The following is a 12,704-nucleotide window of genomic DNA, read 5'->3' as shown; positions in this document are numbered from 1 at the left end:
TCAGTCCTGACTCTGTAGCTGGCTGTGGACATGTCTCTATGGAAAAACAATCTTTATTTTGCTATTCACATAGAAAAGTCAGAGGTTGGTGTTTGTTTGTTTGTTTATTTATTTGTTTTCTTCTATGATCATTTCTCAGCTCAAAACCAGTGCCTACTTTGAGGAAATTTTCTGCAATTATCAGGAAAGTGATTAAGGGAATTCTTTGGCTAGTCCTTAATGATTAATAAGAAAAATGAAAAAATTCAAAAGCATCCTGAAACCATAGCTTCTCTTCGCCAACATGTATTTATTAATTAAAGAACAGGGGCAGAAGCACCTGCCATGGCCAGCACTATCATCCCAAAAAGGCAACTGGACCACAAAGCTAAACACTGAAATTTATAGAGGGAGTTGAAAAATCCCGCATGTGAGGGGAGACCCAGCATTCATGGGTCTCTTGGGAATTTTGTATTAGGCACATTCAGATAATGCCTTTGCTCCCACTTGGCTATGTCTGTACCTCACAGACACAGCCAAGCCTTCTTCGGGTCTGACAACACTCTCTTCTTTCTGGTAGTTCCTTCCATTCACTCGACGAGCATGTACAGAGGGTGCTGTGTTTCCCCAGGTGCTGAGCTATCGAAGTACAAAGATGAATGAGGTATGAGCTCTATTCCGAGCTTTCTCAGCATGACAAACTTCATCAGGAGAAGAGCTACATTAAACTGGTGGGGTTGTTAAGAAAATAAATCCAGAGAAATTTTTTCAGAAGTTTGATAGTGCCTCAGAGGCCTCCTAAAAGTTTTCTATCTTTTGGTTGAAACACACACACACATACACACACACACACACACACACACACACACACACACACACACACCTCCCCTATACTCTCAGACTTTCACATATAATAGCTTTACATGATCAAAAAGTCAAATAATGGTTATGAAAGACCCAACGCCATGCAGAGTAATAAAAACAACCCCATTAGGCTTGGTCTCTCCACTAGGGATTTCTGACCGAGAAGAGGAAATGTTGATGCCAGAGTGAAATGCCCTATCTGCCCCCATGGTGACTAGGCTGTGAGAAAGGAGTCTCCCCTTACACCCTTAGCCCCATTCAACAGTAAGCAACATGAAGAATACAGATCTTGGGCTCAGTAGTCAGATGGTTGCAGACCCAACTTCTTCTGGCTTCGCCACTTACCAGCTGTGAGACCTCGGGCAAGTTATCCAGTGTCACATCTATAAAATAGTGATAAGAGAACCTACCTCACTGGGGGGGATGGTAAGGATTAAATGCATTTTAGATATCTCACAGTCCCTGTGCTGAGGAAGCTCTCAAAAATGCCTGATGATGATGATGATGATGGCGATGATGATGATGATGATGATGGCGATGATGATGATGATGATGGTGATGATGATGATGATGATGGTGGTGGTGGTGGTGATGATGGTGATGATGATGATAATGATGATGATGATGGTGGTGGTGGTGGTGGTGGTGATGTCCCATTCACTGTTTATAATTCTTATGTCTGGTACAGAAAATTTTTCAATATATATGTGCAGGAAAAGGGAAGGAAGCTGACATTGGACACGCAAATAAGGCCTAATTGAAGCCTTAATTTTGACACAAAGCACATGCTCTCCAGCTTTCTGAAACCCAGAATTTCAAAACCTTTAAAACAGAAGCATAAAACTCAAATTTCTATAGCAGCCAGACAGGTAATATAACAGAATGAACTGGCATTTAGAATCTGAGACAAATGGAGAGAACTGGCCTCTCTCGGGGAGCAGCTATACTCAGCTCCAGAAGAAAAGTGCCTCACTTTGAGAGAAGCCAGAAATCCAGATTTCCATGTGAAATAGACCAAGTCTTACAACAACTAAGTCAATTTCTAAAAAAAAAAAATACCCTATGGGCCAAATAACACCCAGTCTGCCAGTCAGATCTCAGGCTGCCTTCTTGCCATCTCTGCCTTAATGGACGGGCTCTGTATTTGTCTTTTCCTTTTGAAATATTCACCAGTGGACATAAGAGACGTGAGCCCCTTAAAGTCATCTCACAGTTTCTGCTAATTTCCAAAGATACTCATGGGGTTAGGGTCTTTACTTCTTGATGGTTATATTCTATGGTATTTGCTCACCTATTGAGGGCTACTTCACTTCCTAAAGGATGCTAATAATAAGTATTGATTTTTAAAGTACGATTGTTTTGTGGCTGAAATAACAACGGTCTCCCAAAAAACCCTAACCACTTCCTCTAGAACTGCTATTACGGCAATCTGGAGAGAGACTGATTCCACAGTTCGTGTAATTTTGTTTTGTTTGGAGGGAAAGTCTGGCATTTTACAAAAATACTTAGCAATAGAATGACTTTTCCATAGAACTTATTATTGTACAGCAAGACACATAACCATATGTCTTTGAAATGTGATTTAAAAAATTCTTTACTAATGCTACAAGCCAAAGTGCCCTCTAGTCTTTCCATATGAAGGTGATAATTTTCTACAGGCTCACGAAAGTTTACTAGTTATGACCCAGCACTTACTGATCAGAAACCTCAATACCAAAGCAAATCCGAGCTCAAATTCCAGCTCTGTCCCTTAACTTACTAGCTGTGTGACCTTGGGTAAGTCTTTGAACCTTCCAGAGCTTTTATTTCCTCATCTGCAAAAGAGGGGTCATGACACCTCACAGGGTTATTTGGAATATTAAATAACATTCAGGTGGGTATAATCCAAGCCCGTAAGTGTTCGCCATCAACATCGGTCGAATCTGAATCTCTGCTTCTCCTGTCACAAAATAGCATTCCTATTTCTGACGATGACATAACCCTCTGGTAATATCATTAACTTTCCTATTAAATTTTTCAGCTCTGGGAAAAACAAAATGACCAAAAAGCTGTCATCATTTCATATAAGCTTTTGGTTTTGTGTCCACAGAGGTACGAACACTAAAGGGTAGAGGGTTAGGTGATACCTCCCAGAGAGTAAGGGAGAAGGGAGGAAGCCTAGATCAGAGCCCTGGGAAGCACTGGCATTAAAAGGACAGGCAGGGAAAGAGGACTGGGTGTAGAGAGCTGAAGGGGAACAATCAGACTAGAACAACCAGGGAAATGCTATTTTAGACACCACAGGAAGAGAGGGTTTCGAGATGGAGCCAACGGTGTGTAAGGTCATGCTAAGCAGCGATGGAAGCCCTGAGAAATGTCCACTGAATTATCAATAAGGGAGCAAGAGTAATTTGAACAGAGCATTGAAGGAACATAAACGGGGTTTCGATGGGTTCGGTCATGTGCATAAGTTGAAATTTTGGCGGTAACAAATTCAGACAACTCTTTAAGAAGTTTGGCTGTGATGGAGAGGAGGAAAAGAAGATGAAAGAGGAGGGAGACATGGAGACAAGGGTTTTATTTAAGAATGGAGAGACTTGAGCACATGCGAACTTTAGTGGAAAAGAGCCAGTTGAGGTGAGGTTGACAATGAAGAAGAGAGAAAGTGGAGTGACAGGGAGACAGAGAGAAAAGAGATAGATGGATGAAGCGAGAGCCGGATATTATTGCAAAATTGGAGCTTAGTGAAAAATTAGCTCTCATAAGAATCCTCTGAACTAGCTGTCACTGCTCTAAGCCCCGGATTTAGACCGGGGCTGAGAAGCGTAAAGAGGACAGAGGTCATTGAAATACAGCTGATGATCTGTTGCTATCTGAAAAAAGGATCTTTCAAAGAACTTTGTCTTGTTGCCACAAATGAAAATTTTTTTTCTTTTCTCTTACCTTAAATGTCTGTTCTCTCTGTAGAGTTTTCTAGCACAGAACTCAAGTTTCCTAGTGGTTGTTCTGACGAGTACTACCAAGTAGCCAAAACACTTTCATCAACATAGTGAGGTGATGTGTAATTAAAATTTGGTTGGAAAGGCCACTTGGGATCTTACCAAATATAAATCCTATTAGAGATCCCTCATTACCTTATAAAGTTGGATAACAGAAGTCAGCGTAAGGCGATCCAAGTGGGGTCAGCAGAAATCACGTGATGGAGAACACTAGGAAGTTCAGACGTTGGTCATGGCAAGAAGGCTGACTTTTCCCAGACATCTAGATCTCAGGTCAATTTCTGACTGGGTTTCTGAATAATGTTTCCAACTAGAAACACATAATTACAAGTTCAAGCTAAATAATCACCCAATGAAAGCTTTCCTGGAACAGAGTAACTCTCCAGATCATGATTGTGTTGGTTTCCATCACTGATTCTATGGATATTGACTTTATGATTGGACTCAGAGATGGTCTAATCCAATTTTCCTTTCTAAATCAACCTTTTTATTCCTTCAAATTATAAGCACAATAGCCATTCCCTCTAAAATTCTTGCTTGTTTCCTACAAAATCTACTGCAAGTCTGGGCTCCTCGGTCAAAGCTAGGCATAGTAGGCTCTAGGCCCAGCTCCATCATGCTCCTTTGCTTATAGAGAACTATGTGAGGAACGATGGTAAGTTTGCTGACCTTTCTGCAACTAGACGCAACACAGCTAAAACGCAGTAACTGATTATCATGCAGACCTTCCTGCCTCTGCCTCTTTCCAGCTGCATGACCTTGAACAAGTCAGGAGTCTTGCTCAGCCTCAGCTTCTTCATCTATAACATGACTTTTCCATTGAGGGGTTATTGTGAGAATTAAATAAAATTGTGTGTATAAGTGCTTAGTTTAATGTTTAGTACATCTTAGTCCTCACTAAATGTAGCTGTTACTATAAAAATACACCACAAGGACTCAGGCTCAGCTGGGACCATTACCATCTCTTGGCAAATCAGTTAACTAATGTTGTAAATATATCCTCTTTTCCCTTGTGCTTTAATGACATGGTATCACTTTTGTTGGTTACCTGCTCTGCTCACCCATCAACTCTCCCATCCCCGGCCATTGAGAAAAATTGACAGGGAAGGAGTTTTCTTGTGATGAGCTAAGAGTAACTTTGTAGCAATTGACCCAGTTACCTAATCATACTCACAGAGGGAAATGTATAAATTCATCATGCTATCATTTTTTTTAAATCTTCCTCAAATGTTACTGGTTTGATAACCCTTTACAACAAGTCAACTCAATCCATTATGGAGACCAACATTTTGCATCCAAATTATAGACTCATCTAGGAAGTTACCTTGCTCTAGGTTAAAAATTCAATGAATGCCTTTTTTTTTTTTTTTGGACAGTTTTGTGGTCAGTATTACACTTGCTGCACATTATTTTTAGTAAAATGGTGTTTCAACCGTAAAGAGCTTTGATGCATGAAAGCAGATCCCAAGTTACTTCTTTACAAAGATCTAGGATCCCCTAGGCTTACTCCTTTGAGTCTTTCTCCAAAGCAAGCCTCTGTTGAAGTTCCAGGCACCGCTAAGCCCCTCCCCTTTCATGAAATATAAATCAAGTACTCCCTCCCCTCTTTGATGTTGCAATGTTTATGACTACACACCTGACCAGCAAATAAAGTACTAACTCCAGTATTTCTCAATTACACTGGGGGCTAATAATTATTAGAATAAGTAAGATACACGAAAGATTGTTGAAGGAAATGCAATTTATTGATTTCTCCAAATCAGGGATTCTTAACGGATCTGTAAAAGTCTAAGATGTTCATATGTGGGCTTCCAGAGGTCCATAGACCCTCCTGTCTCCCTGAGCATGAGCTTTAGTCAGGTTTCAGAAGGGTTAAGAACCTCTCCTCTGAACTTTCTGTAGTGCGTTCCCTGATCAAACCAGAGTAGAGTACCTGGACCTTACCATTTTTCTCTGTTACCCATGAAACTCATGGCTGAATTTACTCTAAGGATGTTATTTAAATGTTGCTAATTCTGTTATAGTTTTTTTTTCTTTTGAAAATTTATAGAAGATATTTCTCTATGGTTTTATAAGTAGGAATAGATGTAGATTATTTTAAATGAAGAGCGATATATAATGTTAAAATCTTTGTTGGCTGCTGGAAAGTTTAAAGCCAAGCTCTCGACCTACCTGCTGTATAAGTAGTTAGAACTTTACAACGTGCATTTTGTGTTACTCAATATTGGGGTGTGGGGGGCTAATAAATAACACCCATTGCCCCTTGCCTGGGTTCTAAACTAATTGAGAAATAGACACTGGAGACGGATAGATAGAGATCCAAATGTCAGCTTTCTTACCAACTAAGCTAGGTAGGAGAATGCAGCTCATGTGTGAAGAGAAATGGACTGATAACATTCCATCCTGAGTTAGACGAACTTACCTGCTGAGTCACAGGCATGGTTGGATGCCCTCATCCTCCTGTGCAGGAGGATGTGAACTCTCTGCAGACTAGAGCACTCTCCCCCCCAGGGGGGTTAGCATCTCAACCCCTTATCCCAAATGCACATCAGAAAAAGCCCTCTGGCCCTCATACCTGGCATGCCTTCCTGAAGGAGAGGCTAGGGCAAGAGGCAGAAACACTATTCTAGGAGATCCTTCCACATAAGGTGGGGAAAATTACCCCAACACAGAACTGTCTCCTCTTTTCTTTCCTACTTTTATTCACCCTTTGGCAAGTTTTTTGAACTATTTAGGTAATTGCAACATATATATTTTTGTAAAGTTATTTACATTCTTTTTGGAATGGGTTGGGTCAAATTGTTTAACTAAAAAATGTATTTTAAAATCACAGGATCCTAATATTTTTTTTTTGTATGAGAAAATAAAACCCCCACACGATTTAGAGTGCTCCAAGAGAGATTGTAGAAATCTGCAAATGAGTAAATTATTTTTCTTGTACCTCTCAATGTTTAACTTAAAACTTTGTGTGCCTTGTCTGTCTTTAATATGATATTTTTAAATTCTGTGTTTTAAAAACACAAAGAAGATATCTATATTTAAAGCCTATAAACATGTCTTGCCTCAGGTTAGCTATAGTTAATATTTGCAAAGAGAACAGACATTATAAAATGTTCTATCATAAACTTATTTTAGAAGAGACTATGCCAAGTTCTTTAACAAAAATTTTAGAACTGATATATCCAAATGTGTATTATGCCTTTTAAGAGACTTCATCTGAAAAGCAATACCCTTATTTCAATGAGGCCATTACTACTCAGAGAACTTTTTAAAATTCCTTCTTTAGACTGGCTTTTGGAAGTTTCACAGAGTACCTTATATACCCTCAAAAATGACAAATGTTTGTCCTGTTGCATGAATCTGATTTTGGAAGCAGCCATTTGGAACCATATCTATAAATATTGTACCTATTCAAATTTGGTGACAAAAGTTTTAAATAAAAATGATAAAAACGTCATGGCAAATCTTCATGATGTTGAGTTTTAAAACAGTTTCTTAAATATAACACCAAAGTATAAGGAACAAAAGAAAAAGTAAATAAATTGGTCTTTAGTAAAATTAAAAATTTTCGTGCATCTAAGAAAACTATCAACAGAGTAAAAAACAGACAGCCTACAGAATGGAAGAAAAACTCACCAATTATATACCTGATATATGCAGAATATTCAAAATACGTAAAGAACACTCACAGCTTAACAACAAAAAATTAAACAATCCAATTCAAAAATAGGCAAAGGACTTGAATAGACATTTTTCCAAAAAATATACACATGGCCAACAAGCATATGAAAACATGCTCTACATCATTAGTCACTAATGAAAGGAAAGTCAAAACCACAATGAAGATACCGCTTTACACTTACTAGAATGGCTATAAATTATTTTGAAAATAGAAAAGAACAATTGAACAAGAGGATTTGGACAAACTGAAACCTTCATACATTGCTGATAGGAATATAAAGTGGTTCACCACTGAAGAAAAAAGTTTGGTAGTTCCTGAAAATGTTAAACGTATAATTACCATATGAGCCAGCAATTCCACTCCTGGGTATAGTATACCCAAAAGAATTAAAAAATAGGGACTCAAACAAATACACACAAATATAGCAGCTCTCTTTACCATAGCCAAAAGGTTGAAAAGACCCAAGAGTCCATCAATGGCTACATGAATAAACAAATTGTGGTATATCCATACAATGGACTATTATTCGGCCATCAAAAGGAATGGAGTACTGACACATGCAACAACATGGAAAAATCTTGAAAACATTATGCTAGGTGAGAAAAGCCAAACACAAAAAAAGGGCAAATATTCTAAGATTCTACCCATATGAGGTACCTAGAATAGGCAAATTCATAGACGGAATGTGTCCCGGGAAAAAGTGGTTGAAGGAGGAGGGGTAGAGGGAGTTATTGTTTAATGGATAGAGAGTTTCCCTGTGGAGTGATGAAGGAATTGTGGAAACAGTGGTGACAGTTGCATCGTATTTGACTGTAATTAATGTCTCCAATATGTACACTTTAAAATGATTAAAATTTCATCGTGTAAATATATAATGTATATATATAACATTTCAATGTTATTAAGCATTAGTATAAAATTAAACAGATGTTAGTTATATATTTTACAAGAAAAATACCATTTATAATTTACTACAGTTAAAATTGTATTTAAAGAATCTAATAGTCCTTCATTTTTCTCACCAAATGCCTTGCTGGAATGAAAAATGCAAATGGATTTTGTATCAAACTATCAATAATAGATGTCAATATTTTAAAATAAAAACAAGATGATCAGAAAGTGGCGAAGCAACTTTTTCTGTGCTTCCTTCGGAAAGCAAAGCCCTTTAAGGTGTGTAACAGAAAATAAAAGATGAAAAATGGGTAGATTTTGCTGTACAAAAGAAAGTATAACTTATAGTTAACAACCGAATTGTGGTCAAATTGCATAGTTCACATCCCATGAAAAGGATGTTAGTTGGTTCATGTTTAATCAACTCATGTTGATATTAACACCTAGAATATGGTGAAATCTGTCCAAATATTGTTGGAAAGATTTCACCATATTCTAGGTGTTAATATCAACATGAGTTGATATTTTCCCTTCTAGTCCTTGACTGTTGAATTCCTTTCTTTAGGAGCTACCAGTGTGATGCGGGTTATAATCCGGCCTCACCATTATTTCTTTAAAGCTAAAGCCTAACAGACGATTGCTCATGTGCACCCCAATTCTTTTTCAGAGCATAGAAAACTTGGAAACATGACTGTGACCGTGAGGAAGACCGTCCCCTCCCCCGAGGCCGTGCAGATTCTCTACCAGCGAATGAGATACGAGTACGATTTCTACCACTACGTCAAGGAGCAGTTCCACCTGCTGAAGCGCAAGTTCGGACTGAAGTCTCGCATCAGCAAGACCTCGCTGAGACCCCAGTTCTTCATTCCCACGCCACTGGAAACAGAAGAGCCCATCGATGATGATGAACAGGATGACGAGAAGTGGCTCGAAGATATTTATAAGAGGTGATGCCAGCACGGCGTTGACTCCGATGGCTTTATCTCCCTTTTCCAGAAAGTTTTTTGTTTGGGGAAGAAAAATCCTGAAGGGACTAAATTAATGCTCGGCTGCATTAAAAAGAACAAAACATTCCCACAGGTTGGGGTCGTTGGGAAATGCCCGGTTTTGCGGGTTTTATTTGTTTAATTTTATTCTGTGTTTTCCTGGTTCCTTGGGTCCTTCCTAGGTACACTAGATGACTCCATCACAAGGCATCTCATCATAAAAGAGCTGTTTTCTCCTAGTATAATGAGAGATGGTGGGGAGAAATATAGCCTGTGGGCCAATAAGTTATCATTTGTAAAATGACTTGTAAAAATATTACCTCAGTGGTAGGAAACATCCAGACTCGTATATTTCAGTAGAAATACAAAACCACTTCAGACACCAAGGTATCTACTCCAGAAGGATCTAAGAGGAGAAGGTAAGCAGATAAGGACATCAAAAGGGAGGATGTCCCAGGACAAGTGGTTTCTACCCACGTGGGTAGAAGTCTGCCTCTGGTCCATCTCAGGGGACACTTTCACCAAGAGCAGCATACTTATTATCTCTGAAAGAGCAAGTCAGCTTGTGCCACACCCCAACCAGTCCAGAGCCCTATCTTTCAAGGTCAAAGTGCATGGAGAGCTCCATCGAGACATTCCAAGTACCATTCTGACAGATTTCAAAGTCACGTGGCAGGAAAAAGAATTTGTTTGCTGTGTAAGGAAGAGCGTAGGCAAGGCCGATCAGCTCCAGAGGTCACGTGGCATAGGAAAATGGCATGGTCATGTCCTTTGCACTCCATATGAAACACTTCTTTCCCCAGCATTGCTTTAACTGATAACCCAATTTGGCTCTGACTTTGACCGATGGCAGAAGTTCTAATCCTGACCACAGACAATGCATAATCCATCAGGCACATCCCTGGCCAGTTGGGTCCCATAGTACCTAGTATGTTTCACCTTCTAGTCCCTTAAGACGTACCTGTTTTTGGTGAGAAGAGGTACTGAGTTCTGTGCAGGCAGCAGTGAAACTATAGTCCCGTTTCTTATGGAAGTAGCTCACTCCTGAGAACCCTTACTAGGACATCAAGAAGAGAAGAAGCAAGAGCATCTGGGTAAGAGATTGCTTGACCAGCTCTATGATAGGTGTCTGCCTTCCAAGTGATCTGAGTAGATGTTAGTCAGTGTCATATCTCCAAAATATTCCCTCTCCATCCCATTCCCATCACCTGTCATCTATCCATGATGCCTTGGTTCAATCATTAGAAACCTGTTGCTTTGGATTCTGAAATGTTTTCATCTTTACCGCCCGTCCTCCTCCAAAAATACATATACTCTTGAGTGGATAATGTACAGCCAACTGAGAAGCATTGGCGCAGGTGGTGGTGGCCGGCAGGATTCATGCAACAAATTTCGTCTCCTTCATGTGCATTTCAGAGCACTGTCAAAGTGTGAGTTGGGAATACTTAATAGTAAATAAGACTCTAACTTTACGCAAGCTACACACCTTCTACTTTTCAGAAACCAACAAGTCTCTAGAATGTTTTTCTTCATTCACTAAAATTGGACAGTAGCCAAGATATAAAGCGAGTCATTTGGAACCTGTCAAGTGTGCATTAAGCTACTTTATCATGAGATGTATTAAGAAGCTTCCATCCCGCAGGAGTCCAATGAAGGCTGGGACCACAGAGGCACAAAGTCCAGCATTTGGCCACTTGTGAGCCTCCTTTCTGCTTCGGAAAACTAGGGCAAGGAAATAATTAAGGGAAATATTCTTAGGAGAGGAAATATCTTTTGTTCTGTTCAGAGACAGGGCCCTACTATTAGACACGCTTTAAAAAGCAACCCAGAAAATAGCTATCATATTCAAAATAAAGACAAGAACTGCCGTCTGGTACATTGTAAGCCATTTCTATGAAATTGCATATAAAGAATGATAATTAGTTTACACACTGTGCAATCTCACTATCTGGAAATAAAGTTGGGCTGGCTAAGAGTTCTCTGCAATTGTCGGAACACCCAGACAATTGGTCATTTTAAAAAATGTATCTCTTAGTGCAGGTTCACATGAGCACTTCTACCTGTGTGTTCAAAGGCATTTTTGTCAGTAGTGATCATTATAACATCACAACGAAAGATGCTGACTGATTGACTTGCAGGTTCTTCATGTTATTTTGTCCTAATAAACAGCCTCTAGGTCCTGAAAGTCAAAGCACTTCATCAGTATATTCGGCGCACATGACAACATTTCTTTGGCCCTGAGCCCGACACAGTTTGTACTTCATGAAATATATTGTACATTTTACATAGTTTAATTTAAAAAAAAAATACATTTTAAGCTGGTTGATCTTTGACTGCCTTATTTATTATAACCTTTCAGCACATTCCAAGGTTTTAGTTACTCAGGAAGGAGTTAATTAAAATGATTTTATTTTGGTCTGATGGATGTTTTTTAAAAGGAAAATTATTATTATGAACCTTCAGCCTACTTTCCTTGAGTGCCGTAAAAGTGCTTGTAAATCTTTTTTTTTTTTTAAGAAGAAAGAAAAAAATGGTGTTTGACATTGATGGAAACTGAAAAATATATATAGAACTGAAACATGAGCTTAGCTAAAATAAAAGCAATCTGTGTTTGAGATGAAGTGTTTCTTAACTTATTCATTACCCATGTAAATAAATGAATATAAATAAGTCGACATTTTTTTTTCGTTCTGTTGATACCTGGAATAAGAGTGCCTGCAGTTCCTCACAGGGCCCCTCCGCTCCCATAACTGACCGAGCTTTTTGCCTCAAGATGTGATTTTTGGAAAGATGTAGTTTTAAAACTCTATAAACTCTCATAATTAGACGACATCAAAAAACTGGCTGAAAAAAATGAGCTAGTTATTCATTCATCTAATTGTGTATACAACACACTCAACAGTTGCTGACTTTACTGCTATGCCCACCGCTGGTTTGGCGCTTCACCGGAGCCATCAGCCTCTGATAGCAGGACCTAGGCAGCCAGTCTGCAGTGACAGAGGAAGGCAAGGATGTGCCACGACGCATCTTAGTATATACGCTGATCTTTTTCTCAGACACGTAAAGTTTCAAGAGCTGGATGATTCTAACCTCCCAAGGGAGCAGTTTCGATCCAGAAATGCTGTCCCTGGGAAATTTCACTGCTACATCAATTGAAACTTACAGGGAGAGAGGGTGAGAGAGAACCCCCCTGCCTCCTAGAGACTGGACACTACATTCCAACTACACGTGACTATAAAGGAAAAGAATCGAAATCTTAGTACTAAATTAAAGAAAAATCCGTTTTGGTAATAACATGCTCTCTTTACTCCAAGTAAGATTCTG

At 39.1% G+C, this 12,704-nt stretch overlaps 1 protein-coding gene across 1 annotated transcript in view; it reads left to right on the top strand.

Moving 5' to 3' along the window:
- Positions 1 to 12,055, top strand: part of UST (uronyl 2-sulfotransferase) — a 280,803-nt gene extending 268,748 nt beyond the window's left edge. The window contains exon 11 of the mRNA XM_023528326.1: positions 9,062 to 12,055. Coding sequence (XP_023384094.1) covers positions 9,062 to 9,345 — 284 coding nt within the window. The 3' untranslated portion in view covers positions 9,346 to 12,055. The remainder of the gene's footprint in view (positions 1 to 9,061) is intronic.
- The last annotated feature ends 649 nt before the right edge of the window (positions 12,056 to 12,704 follow it).

The sequence above is a fragment of the Pteropus vampyrus genome, unplaced genomic scaffold (assembly GCF_000151845.1).
Source record: "Pteropus vampyrus isolate Shadow unplaced genomic scaffold, Pvam_2.0 Scaffold24, whole genome shotgun sequence".
In the NCBI taxonomy this organism is placed as follows: Eukaryota; Metazoa; Chordata; class Mammalia; order Chiroptera; family Pteropodidae; genus Pteropus; species Pteropus vampyrus.
Note: the sequence above shows the minus strand (reverse complement) of the source record. Positions and strands in the feature narration are given on the sequence as shown.